We start from the raw sequence: 24,120 nt of genomic DNA, 5'->3' as shown, positions 1-24,120 counted from the left end.
AAGATTTCTGGTAACACTCCTTTCCTGCTATTTAATTCTTTACTTGGCAGGAAAAAAACAAAAACACAACCCTGTACCTATAGCCAGCATCACCTGACTCTTAGGATCTGATTTTGGTGTCTGTCAATTGCCAAAAAGAGGTAGTAGAGTCAGATGGGATAGCTTGGGTCTACATACTTCCAAAGTGAGCTGGTCAAGGGCCCCATCACCCTGGTTAAGCCCAGCATGATGGGGCATGCCTTTAATCCCAGGAGTTGTGAGTTCCAGGCCAGCCGTCTATATCAAGAATAAAAACAAACAAAACAAAACAAAGGAGAGCTGGACAAAGCTGTAACTCCTGCTACTTACCCCCAAGAGTAAAGAGATGGGATCACAAGGGGATGCTGACACCCAGTCTATAATCCCAGCTACTGGGGAGGCTGGAGGATCAAAAGTTCTAGACGGGTGCCACATGTCTTTAGATTACATATCAAGACCGTTTCAAAAAGAAGGAGGAGGGGGGGGCTGGAGAGATGGCTCAGAGGTTAAAGAGCACTGGCTTCTCTTCCAGAGGTCCTGAGTTCAATTCCCAGCAGCCACATGGTGGCTCACAACCATCTGTAATGAGATCTGGTGCCCTCTTCTGGCCTGCACACATACATGGAGGCAGAATGCTGTATATATAATAAATAAATAAATCTTTAAAAAAAAGAATTGAAAGATCATTCTGAGGGATTTTTCCTTTAAAAAAAAGGAGGAGGAGGAAGAAGAACAAACAAAAAGCAAAAAAACCTGGCAGTGGTGGCGCACTTTAACCCCAGCGCTCGGGAGGCCAAGGCGGTGGATCTCCCTGAGTTCGAGGCCAGCCTGGTCTACAGAGTGAGCTCCAGGACAGGCTCCGAAGCTACAGAGAAACCCTGTCTTGAAAAACAAAACAATCAAAAAACAAAACAAAACCAAAAAAAAAAAAAAAAGGAAGAGGAAGAAGTAGTGGTAAGAAGCAGAAGGCTGGGGATATAGGTCACTGGTAGAACACAGACTTTGCATGATAAAGCCTGAGTCCAATTCTGAGCATCACAGAGTCTGAGGCTGAGAACAATAGAAGCAGACACAGGACCCAACACACATCCCCCTGGGTTCCCCAAGGCACCAACACTCTCAAGGGCAGTTTTTCAATTTTATTAGCCTGGGCTCCTCCCTGCCAGCCCCAGGGGCTGGTCCCTGGGCACAGTGAGCAGGACTGAGGTTAGACAGGTTTGGCCTCTGGCTCTGGCAGCTTGAGACAGCCAAGCCAAAGGAACGACAGGTGCAAAAGTCCAAATGTTGGCACTTCAGGTGTGGCCGGTACCCAGCCAGGCCACAAGGTGGACCAGCGCACCATGGTCCTCTTTGGGCAAAGGGTCCACTATGGCAGCATTCCTTCCTGGACAGGTGTTAGGAACAGTTGGTGATCCTAGCCAGGAACTGCTGTGCCCACCACTCATCAAGGTCAATAGGTACAAAGTCTGCGGGTAGAAGAAAGGCTGGGCAGTGGTGCAGTTTTCTAAGTCGGCCGGTACCTCTCCCCTCTAGCCGACCACAGCATCTACCCTGGATTCCATGCATAGCACTTGAAGGAAAATGGGGGAGTCTGGCCCAAGTCTTCCCTCCCCAACCCGCTAGGGCTAGAACCTGGTGTGGAGGTCGAGGTCAGGGTATTTGTGGGGATACAGGGCATGGGGGAAGGCTCACTCTGCAGCCGGGGATCAGGAGTGCTCTCTACATACTGCACAGGCCGTGGGCCGCTCTCATTGGCAGGGCCACCATCCAGCTGTCGCTCCACCTGCTGCCAGGCTGCGGGGGAAGGACAGTGAGAATGAACCAGACTCCTGGTATCCTTACCACCCCAGAGCCTGGTGGCCACCCTGGACGCCAGCCCAGCTCGAGGAACGGACATGACCGGGTAGAAAGCCAAAGAAAAGTCCGGCCCTTGGGCTGCTAAGAGGCAGGCTATAGTGGGGAAGGACAGGGCAGAGCCAGGGCCACACTACTGGGATTCTCTGGCCTGAGCCATACCCCCGGGTCCCTTACTACCTTCGGACACAAATCGGACGTTCTCCTCGTGGGCCAGTGTGTAGGTCTCTTGGGCTCCCTCGAGGGATGGAGATGAGGTGAGGGGCCGCCGGCCATTCACTCGATTGAACACAAGCCTCGGCCCTGGACTGTGGGAGGGTAAGAGAGAGATACAGTTGGCACATCCAGCTCCAGAAGCGACCCTGAAGAGTTCAAGAGCAGCTTCAGCACATACCCACTGCACCTGCACAGGCACAGACCCAAACTAGACCCTTCCTTAACCACAGAGTAGCTGCCCTTCGCTGCAGACTGAGCTTTCTCCAGCTCAGCTCACACCTGCCACGCTGTGCCCAGGGGAGGCTGAGTGACTGTAAGTCAGAAAGCTCCTCAGCTCTCTATCCAGACCTCTGGCAGGGTCCCACAGAGTACTCCTCCACATTCCCAAACTCCCAGCCAGGCAGGCTTCCAGGAGCGTGGCTCCAACCTCTACCTAATCAGAACTCTAGCCCATCCCCACCCACTTGGCACAGACACCCCCTCCTCCTAGAGATGCCCCACAGACTCAGTCACTGCAATGACACCCCCACTGTCGGAAAACAAACGGAACAAGTAGGGGTCAGCAATTGCCCTTCCCTCTCCCTGGCTGCCCCCAGGCCCCAGGGAGGTGAGCACAGAATGCTGGGGAGGGCGGTCTCTGAGTGGGAACAACATGACCTTAAGCCTGGCCCACTCCTCAAGGCTAGAAAAAAAAGGGCAACTTGAGTGAGCTGTCCCCCCTCCCCCAAAGCCCTGTGCTGCATTCTACATTCAGGGAGGAGGGGCAGCTGAGGCCAGCCCAGCCATGCAGGCCCAGGTTAGGGCAGGAACGTGCCATCTCAGTTGGCTTGGCAACTGGCCAAGCCCTGTGCTCATGAAGCCTGGGATGGGGCCATGGGGGGAATGGGGCCGCACCTACAGTAGGAGGTGGGAGCCGGAGTCCTGGGCTGCACCTGCCACTCCGCCAGGCACTCGCGGTCCCGGTGGGCCTGCTCGCCTTCCTGGGCTCAGGTGGCCCACGCCGCTCTGGGTTCCTCCTCAGGTGAGAGGGGCACTAAAATAAAGAGGAGGTTCTTGAGGGGCACAGGGTCCTGCCAGCCCCAGGGCTGGCAGGGTCTGGCGGCTACAGAAAATCTTAGATGTGCAGGTGGGACCACAGGGAGGCAGGACTCCTCCCAGACCCATAGGGTACCTGAGCGTTTGGTGAACCAGAGGGCATAAAGGCATTCTTAATGGAATTCCCCCCCGTTGCCTGCAACCACCTACACCCCAAAAGGGTTCACACTTGAACGCATGAGGGCTGGACACGTGTACTTTTTTTTTTTTTTAATTTATTTATTTATTTATTATGTATACAATATTCTGTCTGTGTGTGTCTGCAGACCAGAAGAGGGCAGCAGACCTCATTACAGATGGTTGTGAGCCACCATGTGGTTGCCGGGAATTGAACTCATGACCTTTGGAAGAGCAGGCAATGCTCTTAACCACTGAGCCATCTCTCCAGCCCCCCACGTGTACTTTTTGTATGTATGTTTTCGTTTTGTTGCAGCAGGGTCTAGACTTACAGAAATCGCCCTAAGTATCAGGATACAGGAAGGTGTGGACTACCACGCCTCCCTGAGGCTAGGGTGCAGGTAGGTGTGGACTACCATGCCTAGCTGTGGCTTACACGGATTCTTAAAAGGAGGAAATCCCAGCCAGAGTCTGTAAATAGTAATGGGTCAGGCTGGTGGCCCTGGACCTACAATGGGGCCCCAGAGGGCAAGGACTACAAACCCAAAGCTAAGCCCTTCCCTGCCCCTACTTGGAGGCCAGAGTTATGTAAGACAAGGCTCTGTAGGGGAAAGGGCACCAGTCCCAGAGTGCACCTGTAACCACTCCTGGGGACACTGACTGCAGTGCCAGCCCGGAGTGCCCTGCAGACTTCTGGTGTACTCTTCTATCCCCTCAAGGTGACCGGCTGGTCACCCATTTTTCAGTCTCGGAAAAGAAACTTCCTGCCTGTGTCACATAATGAAGAGGATCAATTTCAAGACTTAGCAGTATCTGTCCCCCGTGCTTATAACTTTGCCTCAGCCCCAATTCTCTTCTGCCTAGTTCTCCCCAAACATTCTTCCACCTGCTTCTGGGGGGGCAGGTGGTCAATCACATGATCTCATCTGGAGCCTCCCCCATCTATCTCTTGCCAGGAGAAAGACTATGTCAGAGGCCCCCACCTCCTGGCCATCATCATGGGCAGCATGCATACCCAACCACTGAGTGGGCTGAAAGATTTGAGATTTTGTCACATGCCAGCAGCAAGATGACCAGGGCCTCCCGTGTTCTTTCCTCCTACAGCTGGCCAGAGAGAGATGGTAGCTGAGGCTCCCCAGAACACAAGACAGGGAAGATGGTGGACGAAGGCAATTTTGATGGCCTTAAAAAGATACAGGGTTAGATGTGGATTTACCTGTGGAAGCCCTATAGGAGCTGGACAATATCAGGGAACAGGAAGGGGCAATTACTCAACAACCTTAGAGGAAATAGGAAGGACACCTTGCCCTGTCTCCTCAGCTCCCGGAGCCCAGAAGTTCTTGGAGTCAATGTCCCTCAGGCTCCAGGGGCTCTAGCTGGCAGCTGATGGGTGCCTCCAGGCCTCCACACCAGTTTAGCTTCCTGCTTAGAGCAATTAGCCAGTGTGGTGTCCCTTGCAACTTCGAGTTGTGGAGTCACTACCTTGTCCTACTCCTGGACTCCACACCAACATTGCCGCAATCCTGTCCTCTCTGTCCCTCAACAACAAGGACTTAAAAGGTGGTTTCCCAGATAAGAGATGAGCTGGTCACCAAGGCTACTCCAGCTTCCTGATCCCTGCTTGGGTGACCACTTTGTGGTCACACCCCTGCACCACCACAGAGTCCTCCCAGAGACTAGGGCAAGGAGGACATAAATTGTGATCAGGAAGCCCCCAGGCCCTGCTCATCCCGTCCCCAGGACAGATCTCTGGGTGAGAAGTTAACATTCACTGTAGAGCAGAGTCACCACCATGCCTCTCTAGCAGGAAGCCCTCACCTCTACCAGAACAGCACAGTCCACACAGGCGTCTCCCACCTATGGTATCTGAAGCCCAGGAGCTTAGAGAGAAGAGCAGTAGCCCCAGGGCGGCGGTGGCACACGCCTTTAATCCCAGCACTCGGGAGGCAGAGGCAGGCGGATCTCTGTGAGTTCGAGGCCAGCCAGGTCTACAAGAGCTAGTTCCAGGACAGGCTCCAAAGCGACAGAGAAACCCTGTCTCGAAAAACAAAAAACAAAACAAAACAAATAAAAAAGAGCAGAAGATCCAATCACAGGGACTCTCCGGCCAAGGCTAGTCTAACTCTTGACCTCCTTACAGACTATCCTCAACGTGGGTTCCCTGTGAGAGCCTAGGGTCCTCAGTTGGTCACATGCTACCTATACCAGAATCTTGAGCCCAAAAGCCTACATGCCTGCAGCGATCAGGAGCAAAGTCTACCGGCACAGGAAACAGTAAATTGAGCCAAAGAAGTATAAAGGAGTGGGATCACTTCCAGGTCACAGTAGCTGAAATCCAAAGTAGCCAGGGCTGAGCTTCCCTAGGAAGCTGGGCACACTGCTGGGAAGTCAGCTTGGGTCTGACAGTCCTGGCACCTGCTGGGGAGGAGGGTTCCAGTGCTCCCAGGGTTCTGTGCTCCCAGGGTTTTCAGTGAAGGGCAGGGACTCTGATAAGGCCAGCTGAGAACACGTGCACTTTTCTGCAAGGACAGGGCCTGAAGACCTTGAGGGCCAGAGCCTTGGGCAACTTTCCACAACTTTGACCTCGACCCGCTTCCCCAAGGGGTCCAAGTTAGCGGCCCAAGTTCGCCAGGTCCCTCGGTCTTAGGTACCTGCGGTCCTTGACAGGCTGGAAGCCGGCAAGGCCCCACGTGGCCACCAGGGTCCACGCAGGCCAGCCGGGCCCACGAGTAGCAAGTGAGTCGAAGCGCGCGAGCCGCTTGCGCCCCGCCCCCTGCCCGCCAGGACGCGTGGTCCCCAGCAACCTTCTCCAAGGTCACCCTCGTGCCGGGCGGCCCCGCTCACCTTGCCAGGGGCCAGGGTCCCTGAGGCTGCACCGACGGCTGCTCGCGCGTGTGTAGCGCGGTCGGCGGCACGGGCTGCCGGCATTTCAGGAGCTCGCCGAGCCTGCTCTCTACCTGCTGCTGCGTGGGACCTGCGGGCCGGGCGGAGGGCGCGTCAGCCGCCGCGGCTCAGCGGTCAGGACGTCCCGCCTGCCCGCCCGCCCTGCGCACCTGTGCGGCGCTGCGCGACCAGCTTGCTGGGCCCCTTGGTGATGGTGTACATGGTGCGCCGTACCGCCTGCCCCTGGCAGCGGCTAGATCAGGGAAGCACCCTCCACCAGCGTCACTCTGCGGCCCCTGGGGCACGGTCCCTTTAAGGACGGAGGACAGCCGGGGAGGGGCGGAGCGACTCACACACGCCCCCGGCCCTTAAAGGAACCGCGCCCACTGGGTAGCCTTTTCAGCCCTTTAGAAAATTGGCCAAGTCACTAGATTTCAGCCAGGGGCGGAGTGCACTCACCGAGTACGCCAGACTGTAAGCCATCTCCAGATTGGAGCACTGGAGCCCGCGCGCGCACTGTGTGTGTGTGTGTGTGTGTGTGTGTGTGTGTGTGTGTGTGTGTGTGTGTGTGTGTGTGTGTCTGTGTCTGTGTCTGTGTCTGAGATTTCTGGGGAGGAATGTTCTTCGAGTAGGGGAGGGGCTTCTGTGTGCTGGGGTAGTTCTTTGAGCTAGAGACCCTGTACAAACCCTGAAATCAAGAGTATATTTGAGGCCCCTCAGCCAAGTGCTTAACTAAGCCTGGACTGATGGGGTCACCGTTGTCTTGGCTCTGCTTAGACTGAATGGTCTAAACGAAAGAGGGTGTTTGAAGTTCTGTGACTTTCTTCCAGCGGATAAGAAGGACATCAAGGCTGCCCTGCCCAGGACCCAGGGGGAAGACCAGGAGGGTATAGAACTCAGGGGATATCCCAACCTAGTGTACTAACCTCTCCTCCAGGTTACATCCTGAGCCCTCCTGGAGGTGCCCCTTTCCCAACGATTAGTGAAGCTGGAAACTAGATCTCCATCAGGTCTGTGGGGAGAGCCATAGGGTTTCCCAGCATACCCTGATAGAATGAAGAACCCCAGCATGGGTGGAAGCTGCCTGACCCCTCCTGTAGTCCTTAACGACCCATATAAAATGAACTCTGAGCTGAGAGCTGCGAGGGCCCTGAAATGTATCTCCCAGGACTTGTGCCCCCTGCCCACCCAACCTGAAGGTCCCTATTGCTGTCTCTTGAAATGGTCAGTCTGTGGAATCAGGGACAGAGGAAGGCAGGTCTTTCTGCCAAGGCTTGGGCCACTCAAGCAGGAAACACATTGAGGAAGGGATGAGGGTGGGTAGCTGATCTACCTCAACCCCAGAGTACCCCCAAACACCTGTGTGGCTTGCCAATGGAACTCCAGGGGACGGCTACCCAAAAGGGCCAAGTGGCCATGCTTCTTCCAGCCCAGAGCACTCTGGTCCTGCGTTATCTAGAGGAGGCTGGAGAGCAAAGGCCTCCCCTTCTCCAGCTCTGTGAAGATTCGCTTGAATTGTGTGACACGTAACTAGGGAGGCATGAGAAATGTCCGCTCAGCTGAGATAGGACACCCACCGATAGACCCAAGAATGCCAACTGAAGTCAAGCTGGAGTTGGTGACCCCATGGGTTTATTGGGGTCACTTGTTGGAGCATGTAAGAGCACGACCTCTTTGAAGTTATCACTGAAAAGCCCACCACAGTACAGGTGGACAACTCATGAAAGCTGAGTCACTGGACTGTCTCAAGCCTCCTCTCCCCAGCAGTAGGCTCCTGATTAGATGATGGGCCTTTGGGGAGGGTGCATGTGAGGCTTTCCTGAGCTTCGCAGATTCATATTGCCTTAGCTTCTTGAGCCTTAAGGGCTTCCCTCCTCCATCCAGGAGGGAATGTTTCAATCCCCAGGAATAACTATACACCAGGCGCTGTGGCTGCAAAAAAAAATTAGGAAGAGGTTGCCTTATCCGCGCACCCCCCCCCCATTGCCCCCCAAGCCCTGCCCAGGGAACCAAGACCTGGGCGTATATGGAAAGAAAGGGCCACTTCTGGCCAAATTGGTTCATTCCCACTTCCACAGTGCCTGATCCACCCCCCACTAGCACCAAACAGCCAGTTCCTCCCAAGGCCACTGTAGCCCAAATCTGGTTGGCCTTGAACATGCTGCTCTCAATCACTCAACCCAGTGGAGGCAACACGTACACAGAAGGATTCCCACACCAAACCTCAGTTTATCAGAAATGGGTGGGGTCGATATCAACAAGCACTTCCCTCCATCCTTGTGGTGTTTTCTGGAAATTTATGCACGGGAAGAACATCTAAAACTCATGTGCGAGAGAAAAAGCCACATCCTTTGGGAACATCCTTCAGCTCTCGGTACCAGGAGACTGGAACCCCGGACTTGGCTGAAACCTTCCATGCACACCAGGGATTCAACCTCTCTCTCCAAAGGGAGCTTCTTCCCGGTCAGTGTCGATGCTTGGGTCTCATTTAATTTTTGGCTCACTCTACTAGGTGGATTGAAATGTCACAGTTTATTAGCACAGACCCAGTTTCCACCAGCAGGAAAGCTGTACTTTTCCAGAGGTCATCCATTCACTAAGGAACCATATCCCTAGCAGCTCCCTAAAGACTGGACTCATTTTGGGTGAAGTTGTGAAGTCTCCCTTTTCTCCTAGAATATCATGATGCACACGATATCCCTTGGCTGGGTTGGTCAAAACCCCCTTGAGGTACTCTGCCACAGTGATGGGACCTGTAGACTTTATCTTCTACATAAGATGCCACAGCATCAGCATCACCTGGTTGTTTTCTACCGGCTCATTCCCGGGGCTGAAGCATTTCCCTCTCCAGTTCCAGGGAAACACCCACACGGGCCAATTTCTTACAGTAACCACAGGAGATACAGCAAGGCATGGAGAAGGGCAACAGCAAGGACTTGGGGAGAAAACTCAATGACAGTGGACTCTCTTTGGGTTAAAGATAGTAACAACAAACACATGGCACTGGGCCAAAGAAGTTGAGCCCTGCTCAGTTCAGGGTGTGGTGAGACAAGTCACTGGTAGGGGAGAAGCTTAGTGGAATTGGACATTCACACATCAAGTGTTGCCCAAGTCCTGCCTGTACGCCATACCCCAAGACAAAAAGGAACAGGTAGAAGAATAGGCCCAGAGAGGGGAGCCAGGACAAAGGCCGAGGACAGGGGAGTATGGGAGAACCAGAGTGTTTTATGTTCCTAACACAACACAAAATCCAGTACGTGATACTTTCAAGGGCCCTGATAATTTGGTAATAAAAACAAGCTCATTTGGAAAAGCCAAAACCAAGCTCCAGCAGGCCGGCACTTCTTGTCAGGATCCAGCCTCACAATTTTCTGCTCTTGATGGCTACCCAAAGGAGATGGCCACCTCCTCACAGAGTCCAGACCATATGGGATGAGAAAAGTGGAAGAGTTTATCCTGAAGTCCGGGCTGGGAGTAGTCTGTGAGGCTGACCATCTGATGACTGTTTCACAGAGCACACCCTGTCTCAAAGAAGAAAAAAAAAGCATTATGCAATCTATCTCTGAGGACTAGATTTGTTGCCCCTTTCTGTTTATTAAACATTTCTTTTAAAGTGCAACTGGGGAGCTGGAGAGATGGTTCAGCCGTTAAGGGCACTGTCTACTCTTCCAGAGGACCTGAGTCCAATTCCTAGTAACCATATGGTGGCTCACAACCAGCCCTGGTGAGATTTAGTGCTCTCAGGGTTTTTCTGTGTAAGCTTTGGAACCTGTCCTGTTACTGCACTCTAGCATACTAGGCTAGCCTTGGAATTTAGAGACACCGCCGGCCTCTGCCTTCTGAGTGCTGGGATAAAGGTGTGGGCCACCACCCCGCCCAGTGGCGTAACTTCTAATAAAGGTGTATTGCAAATGCTAACCTGCCAAGGCAGACTTGAATTTGATATCCAATGCCTTTTGGGAAGCCCCTAGGGCTTGTTTGTGCCTTGTTGAACTGTGTTCATTGGTCCAATGCTAGCCTTTGCCACACCTTCTGCGTACTCCAGAAGGCTGCAGGCCTTCTCTTTGTACTTGTCTCTAGAAAATACATTGTTTCTAGGAACATTGTTTCTAGGAACACCTTGCATACAATCCCTTTTGAAATAACCTTGCTTGCTACAAGCCAAGACATTTGACAGTTTGATTTTTCTTAAAACTTTAGATTAAAACTTTAGAGATTACTTCTCCTATTAAAGTTGTATATAACTATGAGATTCCAATATCAGCTGTATTTCTAATCCATTTATCTATTGGTGCCGATCTTGCCTTTTTTGCATTCTGAATTAGCATTTTCAAAAGCCAAAACTTCTATTTATATTAATCTGACTTCTGGATCTGATATCATTCTATTTACAACTGAGGTCAATCTTTGCAAAAAAATCAGTGAAGGCTTCTTTTGGGCCTTGTATAATTTTAGTAAATGGCTCAGACCTCTTTTCAGATTCTTCAGCCTTGTCTACACTCACACGCTGGCCACCCCAGCTGACCAAACACACTTTGGACAGACACCTCAACAGCAACCCTAAGCAGGAGCCATGCTGTAGTATAGGGGCAAGAGTAGCCCACGTAAGCCTTGACTGACAACCGGCCAAGGAAGTTGGGGCTCTTTCTAAAATCCAGCCCCTCTTAGACATGGACGCCCCCACAACCTGGGCGTGCTTCAGGGCAAAGTACTCTTGTCTGCACACTCGTCGTCTCCAACTTCACTTCACTGGTCATTGCCTGCCTCCTGATGTCTATCCGTGGACCTCGAGCTGGGGCCAGCCGTCTCAAGGTCACACAAAGCTCATCTGAACCCCAATGGTCCCAGACTTGAGGAGTCCTGCATCTACGGTCCGGAAGTTCCACTCTGTTGCTACCCACTACGAACACGCCCTCAAAGCCTGGCCAATCGAACGTCAGGACCTGACCGCTTCAACTTCCAAGAGCTCGCGGCTGCTATGGTTTCCACGGTGCAGAACTCAATCATGGCTGTCTATAAACCTGGCGTCCCCACCTTTTCTCCTTTCGATCACCAGCAACACTTTGGGATCCGGTGGACTAGCGTGTCCAACAAATTCTTGTCAACTGAAAAGTGGCGCGCAATAGGAAAGACGCATGCGCAATGCTGTTGCATTGGCCAGCGTACGTCACACTTCGTATACTCTATGGACTGCTGAGTCGCTCAACAGCGCCGCTGGTGTAGTGGTATCATGCAAGATTCCCATTCTTGCGACCCGGGTTCGATTCCCGGGCGGCGCAGTTAACTTTTTTGTTTTGTAATCTGAACACCCTTCATAAGAAGGTGTGGCACAGACGCAACAAACAAACTTTCAATGTGACAAATACGCTGAACACATTCGCTCAGACAAGGTGCTGGCTGTTAGAGTAAACCACACCTGGATACCCAGAGCCCAGCCCAGCGCCGACCCCTTAAGGAATCGAGCGGCCTCTTGACAGTCACCCTGTATCAGGCAAGCTGGTAGGTACAACTACAACTCCCGTAGTGCCCTGCGCAGGAGCTGGACCACAGCTCCCGTCGTGCCCCGCGAGCATTCCTAGCCGGGTTGGCAGCACCGCTGCGAGATGATGGTGGCTGCGGCTGCTGAGAGGAACAAGGAGCCCATCCTGTGCGTGCTCCGCCAGTATGTGGATCCTGCCCAGCGCGGCGTTCGCGTGCTCGAGGTGGCCTCGGGCTCCGGCCAGCACGCCGCGCACTTTGCACAGGCTTTCCCGCACGCTGAGTGGCAGCCGTCAGACGTGGACCAGCGCTGCCTGGACAGGTGTGGCGGCTCGTCGTCTTTCACTTGCCGGGGCTTGGGTTGAGCGGGGGGGGGGGGGGGGGGGGGGGGGGGGGGGGGGCTGGCGATGGGAAGAGAGGGCGGGACCAGGTCTGGGTGCTGGACTGAGGAAGTGGCCGCTCCTCAGGACTTTGCCCCTGACCCACTGGTGGTAGTGGTGGGGGGGGCGCTAGCTGACCCTTTCCCACGCGCTGTCCACTACAGCATTGCCGCCACCACCCAAGCCCAAGGGTTGTCCAATGTGAAGGCCCCGCTGTACCTGGACGTGACCTGGGAGTGGGAGCAATGGGGCGGAATCCAGCCGCGGTCGCTGGACCTTTTGCTCTGCATCAATATGACCCACATCAGTCCCCTGAACTGCACTGAGGTATGGACACTGTGGAACCCAGCTTTCATGTTGCAAGAAAGGAGGCCTAAGTCTCTCTCTCTCTTTTCCTTTCCAGAAGGAAAAATGATTTAATTCTACAAATTTACAACCCGCCCCCAAACAAACAAACGTAGAGAAAACAAAAAGCAAAACAAACAAGGTTGCCCTGATTCAGCAGACAAGTTCTGAGGTCAGATTGACTGACCCTGGCTAGCTAGATGGTGACAGGCAGCTGTGCTGAATCAGGCCTGAGTCTCAAGCGCCCAGCTTACCCTGTCTCCCTCTCTTCAGGGACTTTTCAAAGCAGCAGGACAGCTGCTTAAAACCAAGGCTGTGCTGATCACCTATGGGGTGAGTGACCCTACCTTAAGAGGCCCCTAGCAGTCCAGGTGTTTCTCAGTCTCTTGCCCTGAAGCTGGATCCTTGCCCTTTTCCTTCTTGGGAGCAGAAAGGGGTTGCTCTCTTGATCCCAGCCTAAAAAATGAGTCCTATGGGAACGACTGACCTTGGGCCCACAGACTGTGTCACCTTGTTCCCACAGCCCTTTGCAGTCAATGGAAAGATCTCTCCCCAGAGCAACGTGGACTTTGACCTGACCCTCAGATGCAGGTCAGACCTAGGTGGGGAGGGGCTTGGCTCAGAGGGCAGGTGGGCTGGATAAAACCTTCAGTTCTGCAAGTGACATCTCCCTCCCTCCCTAACTGTAGGAACCCAGAGTGGGGGCTTCGTGACACAGCCCTCCTGGAGGAACTAGGCCAGGCCAGCGGCTTAGTCCTGGAGAGGATGGTAGGCAGGGCAATGGTGGGGGGTAGAGAATCTCCCTGGGAATAAGGGCCACTCCAGCAAAGCATTTTTCCAGGTGACATGCCAGCCAACAACAAGTGCCTGATTTTCCGGAAAGAATAGCCTATTTCCTACCTCCCATGTGCCTGCATCTTTGTCAAAGGTTCTGTCACGGTACAAGCTAGACCTCAGCCCCTCCCCGAGTCACTCCTTGGGATAAATTAGTCCCTCCTAATCTGGTGGCCATAGTGCTACAGAGAACCTGGGCCCAATGGGCCATGAAATAAAACCACTCCATTTCACTACAGGGCATCTCTACCACACTGTTTGCTGGGAATAGCTGTGAGAAGGCAAAGGGGGTTTGGTCTAAGGGAAGATTAGAGCTTGGAGGATGGCTGAAGCAGCATTGAGCTGGCTTCCTCTTGTCCCCTAGAGTGGTGCTACTTGGTAACCCTTGAGTAGAAACTGGAGCTCCCTTTACTCGCAGGACTCCAACTGAACACAGTGGTGATGGAGCGGCTGCAGCTAGAAGGGAACCAGAGGCTGTGAATCCCACAGGCACAGCCTTTTATTCAGCAGGAAGGAGGGTGGGAATGGGGGTTACAGACAAAGCTAGTCTTGGAAGCGGTTGAGCAGCTCACAAGCCTTTTTCTCAAGCAGCTCTGCAATCTTCTTGACTCGCTTCTCGCTGGCCGCACGGACATAGCTGTTAGCATCCAATATGGCCACACCTTCACGAACCTCACCCATGATGACCAGTGGCCCATCACCAGCTGTCACATTGGGGCATGGGCAGGCCCAGTCCATGCCACTCAGTGTCACCTCCAGGTATTGGTGCCCAAGAACTTGAGGCCCATCTTGTCATCTTTGAGCACATCATCTAAGGCCACACGAGCAATGCCACCTGCAGCCTCTGGCTCCTCCAGTACCTCTGTGAGTCGACCCACAATGGCAAAATCACTACGGCACAAGCTCAGAGCCAGCTTGCTCTTGAGGCGGCAGGCACGACAGGGTGGTGTGCGTGGCACGGGGCAAGCATCTTCACAGCTCTCCCGGCTCTCAAAGTTATTGCTATTGCCTTCACAGCCACTGTATACAAAGGGGTGGCACTGCTGTAGCAGTGGGCTGTAGGCCCAGCGTGGCTCCCAGCCCTGGCAGGGGCCCTGAACCGCAGGTAGTGCACAGGCATCCCCAGGGCCACGGACACAGGCCTGTTGGCATGCCTCATAGGTCTCAAAGCCCCGGGCAGCTCCATCACATTTGAGGGCTGGGAAGGTCATGCAGCTGCCTCGCTGTGGGTCAAAGCGCCAGAGGACATGGTGAGGAGTGGCAGGCCCAACACAGTCCTGTGTGTCAGGCTGGCACTCAGCCAGGGCCAGGACACCTGTGTCCTTGTCCTGAGTATTTACCCGCTGCAAAACAGAGAGGGGGAAGTCAGCCCGCAGCAGGCCAGCAGCATTGCGTGCAGTGCATGTATATAGGCCTGCATCCTCCAGCTGGGCATTGTACAGCACTAGCTGCCCAATACTGGTGACAACCACATTGCCATACATCTGGTCAGGGCGCATGATCAGGTTCTCCCGCTGATGGCTTTGTTTCTCCCAGGTCACAGCAGGCGGTGGACGGCCACTAACATCACAGTGGAGGCTGGCTGTTCCCCCTACATGTACTGCCTGTGGTGAGGGGCTGTTATACAGGGCAGGTGGCATGGGAGCAGCCCCAGGGGTTGGTCGAGCAGTGGTCTCAGGTGGTCCTGGGCTACTGGGTGGCCAGCTGAGAATGTGTTTGCAGGGTACCACATGCAGGTGGAGACCCCGCAGGCAGGCCTCTGCATCCATATAGCAGCGGTTGTAATAGGTGAGGCCATCGGAAGCGCAAGTGAAGCTGGGTTCTTTCTCACAGCGGTCACGGCAGCGGCAAACTGGCTGCCCATCCCAGATGTCACAGTCAGAACCCTGTTGTGTGCATTGGAAGCCTTCACAGGAGGCTGCTGGCTCAGGTACAGCTGGGCCACCACTGGGGAAGCGGGCCGCCACGCAGCTCTGCAGCCCACACACATTGGTGCAGCACTTCTCAGAGGCCGCACAGTCCTGAGGGACAGGGACAGTTTAGTGGAACCCTGACCCCTTCCCAGCGTTGCCCATGCACTCCCCTGGGAGATGTGGCTGCCTCTCTCAAAGCCTGCTTCCCTATGGAAGATGGTGGCAGTGCTTTCTGAACAGCATGAGCAGCAAGGCCATATGTGTCACCTTATTCCCACTGAATCCTCGGCACCCGCAGCAGGCCTCATTAGCACCCCTGCTGTGCAGATGGAGCAATGTGCAAGCAGCTGCTCTGCCACCAGAGGGCACACCACTTAGGGAACTCTTTTGTCCCCTTCCCAGTCTGGGAAATGAGGAAAGGACCACAGGCAGGGCAGGGCAGGGCAGGGCAGGGCAGGGCGGTGCTATTTGCAGGAGTAGGTCAGAGGCCTGGATCCACATCACTTAAAGAAGTGGTGCTCAGGCAGGTTAGTGACAGGATTGTTGAAGACCAGCCAGTTCAGGGATGGGAGATGTTCTTACTCTTCAGACAGATGAGGGTAGAAAGGTGGGGGCATCCCTTGAGCCCTGTGGACAGGTCATGGCCCCAAATCCAGGGAAATGAGTATGGAGACACCCTGGAGAAAGCGGACTCCTAGGGTTGGGGTCTGTTCCCCCCACGGAGGAAAGAGCTGGGGTGGGGCCCAGGATCCCATGAGATGCCAGTGCTCACCTGGTCCCTGGTGCACTCACGCTCACAGGTGCTCTGGGCGTCCACCCACAGGTGGGGGCTGAGCTGGTTGGGGCACATGCCAGGGTGGCTTCCAGGCTCTGGCAGCGGGTTGGTCTCCGAGGTCAGATGGATGAGCCCGAAGACAAAGAGCAGAGGCAGGAGTGGCTGTGGGGTAGGCATGGGGGCCACAGGGCCAGGGGGTGGGAGTGTGTGGCCACCAGCCACTCGTGGAGCCAGGACTTCCTATAGGCATCCACCTTAGAGGGTCCTGGGCCTAGGATTGCTATCCCTGCCTCAAATGGACCCTCTTCTGTGACTCCTTGGGCCCCTGCCCCCCAAAGGCTGGAGCCCACAGCTGATGCTCCTTTCTGGCAGTGTGAATAGGTATCCTGGGATCTTTCAGAACCCGTCCACAAAACCCGTCCACAAAATACTGGCTGGCCCTCTTCCAACCACTGTGGGTGGCTCTCAGGCTCTGGTCAGCATAGGACTGGGAACAGAAGAAGAGGAAGGGCTGGGGAGGGGCCAGAGGCCCTGAAGCTCAGAGCAACTGACCACTAGGGTCACCAAGGGGCGGAGAAGGGCCAGCTAAACCAGGGAGGGGGATGCTGTAATCCGAGCCCCTCCCTCTACAAGCTGAAGCCCAGCAGGGATCAAAGTCTCCTTAAAGACCCTCCTACCCTCTACTCAGGGAGGAGGGGCAGGGCTGGTAGATTTCAGCTTTTATCCTCAGCCAGTCTCCAGCCCTAACTGACTACTAGCCTAGGTTTTCTCCAAAGGCTGCCAAAGATGGCACCTGTCACAAGTACAAGTAAGGAACATCTTCAGCTGGCAAGTGGTAGAGGTTCTGTTCTCCAGGACCCTTCAAGTGTCACATCTGCCAGGTCTTGGCATAGAGTAAAAAAACTGCTAGGGTGCCTGGCATGGTGGTGCACATATGTAATCTCAGCACTGAGGAGGTGACAGCAGTGCTTTGGCCATCTCACCAGCTGAGAGCAGACTTCAGCAGGATTCACCCTCCTGGATACACCTGTTTCTCTAAAACAGGGATCCTGGCTCCATAGCCAGGGTGCTGTGTCACTCAGCTCCTTCAAATGGGCAAGGCAGACACAAAACCAAATGGCTGTTTTGTCTGGGTGAAAAAAAGACATGTGCAAAAAGTTATGTGCACTAGTCAAAGACAGTCTCCTGACACTGACTGTAGTTCATAGTGCAAACAAGGGTCCAGAGAAGTCACCAAACTTCTCAAAGGATGGCCAGCTCATCCTTCAAAGAGCAAGCGTCCTAGATGTTGCTCAGGGATCTAAGTACATTCAGGCCTTGCCCCACAAACCCACCATGAGGGCCAGCATCCATTCTTTAACTGGACTACAGGCTCTATCACTGTGGGGGAGGGCAGGGAGATCAAAGCTGATGGCAAGACAAAGGGCCTGCTTGGAATCTGCCTTTCCAAACCCTTTCTGTGACTCCAGAGGTCCCCAGGGAGTGGTTTTCTCAGAGACAGGAAGGAAGAAGTCTGTGTGACCCTTTGTCTGACCCCCTGACCCAGGAGGCAGGGTAATAAGAGCCTGGTCTGGCCAGGAGATCAAGAGATGGCTACCAGGCGCCAGTGTCTACTGCCTTACAAAAGAGCTGTGGGTGAGCCGACTCCTGGTGATGAGGGGGCAGGGACATGCCTATGGAAGAGCGCAGGTGGCACCTGAGCCAGAGGCCATGTTTAGAGTGAACTGTACTGTCCCATTCAGATTTGCCTTCCAGTATATCAGACATAACTCTAGCTGAGCAGGGCCCTGCAAAGCCCCATAACCTGCTAGATGCTTTCCTGTGAAAGGTACCAGCTCCAGGTTCCACTTGCAAATATGTTCTTGAAGCAGTGGTAAACTATGTGAAACAGTCTGCTGTAGGCTACGAACGAAGGCTCTTGTGAATAGTTGAGGCTGCCTGATGCTGGCCTGGCCAAGATTAGACCCCAGGAACCAGTGTGCTTGTAACCAGGCCTGGCTACTTTGTGGCTGGGAATGTAAACCCAGTGGATGGATGGCTGTAGGTCACCAAGGTCAGCTGCAGGGGACAGTTAACAAAGCCTGGGATCATTTTGGCAGGCACAAAGCACTGTTGGATCCTGTGGCAGAGCACACTGTCAGACACCCCTCACCACCCCCAACAAGCTACAGGCCCACGATGCCAAACCAATGTTCACAAAGAAAGACATGAGCTCACTGCTGAAGTACATTTACTGTACAAAGAAGTAAGAACGAAGAACCCAGGAATGGTGGAGTCCACAGCAGCAAGGGTAGTGTTGATGGCGTACACGCAGGCCAATCCAGGTCCTCAAAGTCTATACCACTCTATTCCGATTCCAGAGAAAAGGTCTCTTATCAACAGCAACAGGACTGGTGGGGAAAGGTGATGCTTGATTGTATCCAGCCTCTGGGCCAGGTCCCAGGGGCTGCTGCTTATCAGGCAGTTCCCACAACAATAGCCCTGTCCCTACAGGCATTAACCCAACCTCCCAGAACAGCAGGCTGGCGCTGTATCTACCAGTGCCCTAGTAGCATCCATGGCAAGATGGTCTTAGGAAATGTGCACTAAGAAAAGTCCCCAGTAAGGGGTCATGGCTCCTGCTATGGCCAGGGCCCTGAGGGCAGGAGGTAGAGTTAAGCACCAGCGTGCCTGAGGACTGTGTCACCAGGCAAGGACAGGAAAGCAGTCACATAGGACATCCACTGGGGACAACCCCATGGGGAAGAAGGCTGACTAGGGCAGATTGGGGTATGAGGAGCACTGTGGAGGAATAGTCCATGGCTTCAGAAGTTGCTCCACCTAGTGGGTCCCTATGGCTGAGGCTGTTGTTCCACAGAATGTCACTAAGATTCCAGTGACATAAACTTACAGGTAGAAGGGCCACAATAGGCCAGAAGCAGCTAGGAAACGCAGTCAAGGCTGACGAGTACAAGCTGCTAGACCCTGGGCTCCCAGGCATTGTGCCCAAAGCTCATACCACTGAAGACCATCAAGCACTTAAGCTCTGCCTCAACCTGGAGATACTGAGTGTATAGTAAACATCACTCAAAGTGCCAGGGCACAGTGGAGAGGGATACAAGTGGGGCTCCCAGGTGCAACCAGCTTCTCTCCTAGATCTCAGGAGCAGAAGCCTTGCCTATGTCCAGCATACTGACCACCTTTGTCAGAAATGGAAGCTGGAGCTAAGACTGTGGCCAGAGCATCTGGATCACACCCTGGCCTCATCTGTTTCCCACTGGCCTTGGAGCAACAACACCCAGAAAGGGTGTTTATAAACCCAAAGGTCATCTGGCTTCAATGCTCTCCATCACTGCTTCACCCCTCCTTCCCTGACATCCTGAGCTTCCCCAATGGCTGATGTGGCTATGAGGGGCATCCAGGCTTCCTGACAGCCCTTTAAAAATGTACAAAACAGGTAAAATGTTCTCCATATAAATAAAGGGGAGCCAGGCTCACTCCCAGCCTGGAGTCCAGGATTGGTTCAGACCTGGTCCCCGTAGCACCAGCAGCCCTGCTGCCTGGTCTGTGGAGCATGTCTCTCCCTGCACGCCCCTTCCCTCCACTAGCTCAGATGTGGAGGAAAGCCTGGGAAGACCCAGGCATGGTTGTGTAGCCAAGTCTTCCTGCACGCAGCAGGGCCTAGTGCCTGGCCAGGAGTGCTCCAGCATTAGCCCCGAGTCTGAACAGGCAGAACCCACAGGTTCCGCTAGGAGATCTTGCAGTTGCTCCGAGAGCAGTTCTGAGGTGGACTCTGGGGGGGACGGATGGACTTGGACCTCTTAAGGCTGTTGCCCTTGCTGCCACTGCCCCCGGCCCCACTTGCCAGGGAGTAGGAGCGGCCATGCATCATGACAGCGTTCATGCCGTTGGCCATGGAAAAGGACTTGAGGTGGCTCTTGATGGTGACAGGTAGTGGGAGCTTGTCGATGAGGTGCACGGGGGTACAGGAGACAATGGCACGGCAGCAGAGGTCCTGCAGGCTGAAAACTGTGAGAGGAGGGTAAGATGGAGGAGGGAACAGATAGGTAATGAGATTTTATGAGGGGAGCTGTTGAGAGGTACATGGTTTTCACATTACCTGTAAAGCCTGGCTGAGTCTCAAAACTCCTGTGGCTTCACCAGCTCAGAGATCCTGGATGCCCCACTATCTGTACACTGGGTGGCTCCTATCTCCTGCCTTCTTAGAGCAAAAAACACTACAAAGTGTTCTTAAGAGAGGCCAGTCTGTCCTGATGCTCTGTAAGACTGGGAGTGGGTGAGGAGGCAGGCTAACTTTGGAACACAGCCCTTGCTATAGCTGGCAGTAGTCTTTTGGCTCAAGAGAAGATTTAGTTACTCTGTTCTCCTCAGTGGCTTCATCTTAGGGTGACATTGTAACCATCTCTGTGCCTAGCAGTGAGCCCTACTGTAAGGGACCCTGTGAGTAAGGCCATCCTTAGGGCTTCTGGTCAAGTACATGGACAATGATAGATACTGCTGAGCTACACACTGCTTCTGTGACCATTACCAGTGAAGGTGACTGCAGCTCTTAAGAGACTACTCATACTCTAAATGCACCATCAATGCCTGCAGCTCATCAGCCCTCATGACTCCACTACCTAGCATCCTAGCTGAACTAAGCCTCAGTCCCACCTCGATTGGGCCTCCAGATCTTCTCCATGCCATGCCGCATAAGAACGATACGAGAGAGCTCAGTGAAGGACTCAATGACGTTGAAGTTGCACAGGGGGCTGACTTCAAAGAAGGTCATGCAGTTCTTCTCTGCGTAGGCTCGAGCCTGCTCCGTTGGGACTTGCCGCTTGAAGGCCAGATGCAGCCGGTTCCCAACCAGGATCCGGGGAACACCAGGTGCATGCTTAGGAGGGGTTCAGAACTCAGCAGAGGCACATCACAAGCCACCCCCACCCCTTGGCCATAGGCAGGGCTCCTAATGTCTGCATTCTGCAATGAAGCAAGTCCAGAAATGTCTGGATGGAGCCAGGTAGACAGCAGAGTTCAGCTTTTCATTGCTGAACAACAGTCCCAGGGTAGGGGAGGACTACATTGGGCAGCACTCCCATGAAGGCATACCCCAGTCACAACTTGGTCCTATAGTCTCTCCTGGAGAGGCATAAACCCATACCCTACCTCATCGATCTCCTTGATCCACCGGTCAATGCCATCAAAGGACCAACGGTTGGTGATGTCATACACCAGGAGGATTCCCTGCAAGTTAGATGAATGGCGATTATCCACAGGCATGTTTGGGCCCATTCCCAGGAGAAACTTGCTGGATAGGAGTAGTCACAATTTCTAGGCAGGGATAGGAATATGGCCCAGAAGACTACAGATAATTAGCATGGCCACAACCTACGGACCAGAAATGCATCTGCCACCCAGGAGAGCAGCAGGGAAGGGACCTTCTTTGAGTTAAATTGGCCCAGCCCACACATGCCATCCTGTCCACCCCCTGAGAACACTGCTGGAGCAGAATTGGCTTTTTAACAATTTTTTAAATCCAGGCCAGTCACAGGCATTACTCTGAAATCATTCAAAAGCCACACAGGCTATAAGCACCCCCCACTCCCCAACAAAGGTCTAAGCTTTGGTTTGGGGAGGAGTGTGAAGAGCCACAGAACTCACTGGAGGACCAAGCATTCTGGAAGTCAGTCTATCAGCAAACTCTGCTCTAGGGGCACCTGGGGCTGAATGGAGGCAGCTCTGAGTTTTTCAGCTCCAAACTTATACAGCAGAATGTCAGTCACTCGGAGCAGTAGTCAGTGAGGGCTGCCCCAGTCAGGCTAAGCAGGATTTGCTACGGGGCCTTTCCTGCCACATCCCTCAGAGACCAATTACTGGGAGATCAGCTCTGGGCTGTCTCCATCTGCCTCAAATACCCAGCGGGACCACCACTGTGGACTCTCCAGCAGGGGTGGTACTGAGCGAGCACACTGCTCATCACAAAGGGTTAACACACTGCAAATCTGCCTCTCATCCTATGAGTTGATTTTGAGAGGTCAGCAATCAGAATCCACCCACTGAATTCCTCTTCCCACAGGTGCTCATACATGGATGACAGAGAAGGGGGACAAAAACGGGCAAAGATGGGAGTAGGAAGAGGGAAACAGAATTGCCATTTCTGAAAACTCATGCTAGTCCCAAGTCCTACTGAGATAAAGATAGCCTTACCCAGAGGTAGGTAACAGGCCTGGCTCAAGTAGGGCAGCAGCTGGGGAGGAACCTCTCTATCCTGGAGGGATCCCATACCTTACCTTGAGGTCAGGTACCACTGAGAGGAGCCAAACTGAAACTGCCTGACCTCAAGGAGTCAGGTCAGTGAGTGAAAAATATATTTATAATAACTAAACATGGCAGAGATGGAGGGCCACATTTATAATCCCATCACTCAGGAGACTGAGGCAGGGGGATGGGCTGCAAACTGGAAGCCACTCTGGTTACTAGTCTAGATAGCTAGGTCCAGGCCAGCCAGACTATATAGCAAGACCCCGACTAAAAAACTGACAGTTAAATGAGAATGGCCCCCATATGCTCATATATTTGCATGTTCAGTCCCCAGTTGATGAACTAATTAGGAAGGATCAGGAGGTATGTCTTTGTTGGAGGAGGTGAGTTGCTAGGGATGGGTTCTGAGGTTTCAAAGGTTCACCTAGGCCCAGTGTCTCTGTCTGTCTCTGCGTGTTTGCAGATCAGGATATAAAGCTTCCAGATACTTCTGTAGCACCATGCCTGCCTGCATATCACCATGCTCTTGACATAATAATAAACTAACCCTCTGAAACTGTACACATGCCTCCCATAAAGTGTGTTCTTTTAGCCAGGAGGTGATGGCGCACACCTTTAATCCCAGCACAATATTTATTTATGTCCCGTTGTTCATTTTTTAGAAGTTGCATGGGGTGGATCTCTGTGAGTTCGAGGCCAGCCTGGACTACAAGGGCTAGTTCCAGGACAGGCTCAAAGCTACAGAGAAACCCTGTCTCAAAAAAAAAAAAAAAGGACGTTGCCTTGGGGGAAAAAAAGGAAGTTGCCTTGCTTGGTCACTGGTGTCTCTACAGTAACTACCTAACTAAGACAAGACCAACTAACAATTAATAGCAAAGTCTCTACTCTCTTTCCAAATCAACAAACAAGCACATATCTAGAATGTACCTGTTGCTTGAGCATAGGGAAGCAAGCTGTCATCTGTTGCCAAGGGAGAGAGGCCAGACTTTGCAGGTGACAATGCCACCTACAGCATCACGGCATGTAGCAATCTGGCTCCTGAGGATTATCAAAGGTGTGCCAAAGCCCACCCTCGGGAGACTCATCTCAGCAGGTTTTAACAATGAAGGCTTTCTTTTGGGGGGAGGGTGGGAAAGGGCAGCTAGAATGTAGTTCGGTGGTAGAGTCGTAGCTTAGAATACATGAGGCCCTGGATTCTAACCCTGGCACAAAAGTAGGAGGGAGGAAGGGAGAGGGAGAAAATGTCCAGTGGCTGGGGGTACGGCTAAGTGGCACAGCATACAATGTGCAAAGCTCTGGATTCTACACAGAGCATAGCAAAAGCAACAAAAGCAAAAAGTTCTAAGTAAGTATGGTTGATAATCACAGTAAGTGTGCATAGTACACTGTGGAGTGGGAAGCAGATTCCCATAGCTGTGTACGCTGACACTTGAAAGCACGAAAGCACAAAGGGCACCGTGTATAAGAAGTTGACACAAACACGTCACAGGTGGTATGAGGCTGGATGGCTTTTCATTTCCTGTTTATGTAGACCCTTACTTTTTGCCATAACAAGAATCTGTGTTATATTTAAAACAAATGAGCAGAAGGCCCACCTCCTGGAAGACAAGCCCTTGACCTGGCTGCCCCTCACCCTGGCTACCCCTCCTAGTAAAAGCATTCCCAGCTTTACTGTCAGGCCTTACTGGGAGAACATTCTATGAGTGAAGGTTGGAGTAGAGAAACCAAAGTGGCCACGGATTTCCTAGAGAAAACCATCAGTGGTGAACTGCAGACAAGACAGCTGAGAACCGAAGTAAGTTCTTTCTTACTAGAACCAGCCCCCAAACCACCAACTGTGTCTCAAAGAGAAAGTACAAAATACAAAAAGACTCTCCTGCACATTCTGTATTCTTCCTCCCCTGCCTTTCTTTTTTTCTGAGACAAGGTTTCTCTATAACAATTCTGACTGTTCTGGAACTTGTAGACC

General features: G+C 53.2%; 4 protein-coding genes, 1 non-coding gene and 1 pseudogene across 10 annotated transcripts in view; 2 read left to right on the top strand and 4 right to left on the bottom strand.

The window, feature by feature from the left end:
- Positions 1–1,142: 1,142 nt before the first annotated feature.
- Mcrip2 (MAPK regulated corepressor interacting protein 2) lies at positions 1,143–7,889 on the bottom strand. Of its 3 annotated transcripts, XM_038328722.1 has the most exons (6): positions 7,761–7,889; positions 7,110–7,195; positions 6,145–6,274; positions 2,053–2,180; positions 1,711–1,812; positions 1,143–1,484 (listed from the first exon to the last, which is right to left on the bottom strand). In XM_038328722.1, the coding sequence occupies exons 1-6, from the start codon at positions 7,838–7,840 to the stop codon at positions 1,414–1,416; spliced, it is 597 nt and encodes a 198-aa protein (XP_038184650.1). In that variant the 5' UTR covers positions 7,841–7,889; the 3' UTR covers positions 1,143–1,413. The 3 variants fall into 3 exon arrangements, with proteins under 3 accessions (XP_038184650.1, XP_038184651.1, XP_038184652.1); XM_038328723.1 differs by lacking the exons at positions 7,110–7,195; positions 7,761–7,889 and adding an exon at positions 6,354–6,667; XM_038328724.1 differs by lacking the exons at positions 7,110–7,195; positions 7,761–7,889 and adding an exon at positions 3,021–3,121.
- Positions 1,143–10,353, bottom strand: LOC119811527 (annotated as a pseudogene).
- A 1,038-nt stretch (positions 10,354–11,391) lies between these two features.
- On the top strand, positions 11,392–11,462 carry Trnag-ccc. Its single transcript has one exon. It is a non-coding gene; the product is annotated as a tRNA-Gly (tRNA).
- Positions 11,463–11,767: 305 nt separating this feature from the next.
- Positions 11,768–13,458, top strand: Mettl26 (methyltransferase like 26). 3 transcript variants are annotated; one of them, XM_038328720.1, is made up of 6 exons: positions 11,768–11,983; positions 12,206–12,368; positions 12,660–12,719; positions 12,910–12,977; positions 13,076–13,154; positions 13,228–13,458. In XM_038328720.1, the coding sequence occupies exons 1-6, from the start codon at positions 11,787–11,789 to the stop codon at positions 13,255–13,257; spliced, it is 597 nt and encodes a 198-aa protein (XP_038184648.1). In that variant the 5' UTR covers positions 11,768–11,786; the 3' UTR covers positions 13,258–13,458. The 3 variants fall into 3 exon arrangements, with proteins under 3 accessions (XP_038184648.1, XP_038184649.1, XP_038184647.1); XM_038328721.1 differs by having other exon boundaries at positions 12,910–12,988; XM_038328719.1 differs by having other exon boundaries at positions 13,076–13,458.
- Positions 13,459–13,710: 252 nt separating this feature from the next.
- On the bottom strand, positions 13,711–17,982 carry Wfikkn1 (WAP, follistatin/kazal, immunoglobulin, kunitz and netrin domain containing 1). The gene is given in 3 exon segments (XM_038328725.1): positions 13,711–13,984; positions 13,987–15,241; positions 15,906–17,982. Coding segments are annotated over 3 exon segments (1,656 nt in total). The 5' UTR covers positions 16,086–17,982; the 3' UTR covers positions 13,711–13,763.
- Positions 17,983–18,121: 139 nt separating this feature from the next.
- Positions 18,122–24,120, bottom strand: part of Rab40c (RAB40C, member RAS oncogene family) — a 39,281-nt gene continuing 33,282 nt past the window's right edge. The window contains exons 5-8 of one of the 2 annotated variants that reach the window (XM_038328717.1): positions 21,057–21,134; positions 20,562–20,784; positions 19,753–19,916; positions 18,122–18,298 (exon numbers count right to left, since the gene is read on the bottom strand). In XM_038328717.1, the coding sequence (XP_038184645.1) occupies positions 18,284–18,298; positions 19,753–19,916; positions 20,562–20,784; positions 21,057–21,134 (480 nt within the window). In that variant the 3' untranslated portion in view covers positions 18,122–18,283. Of the gene's footprint in view, positions 19,917–20,561; positions 20,785–21,056; positions 21,135–24,120 lie in introns of both variants that reach the window. The other variant, XM_038328716.1, reaches the window with a different exon arrangement.

Source organism: Arvicola amphibius, chromosome 4, assembly GCF_903992535.2.
Source record: "Arvicola amphibius chromosome 4, mArvAmp1.2, whole genome shotgun sequence".
In the NCBI taxonomy this organism is placed as follows: domain Eukaryota; kingdom Metazoa; phylum Chordata; class Mammalia; order Rodentia; family Cricetidae; genus Arvicola; species Arvicola amphibius.
This window is presented reverse-complemented; position numbering and strand designations above follow the sequence as displayed.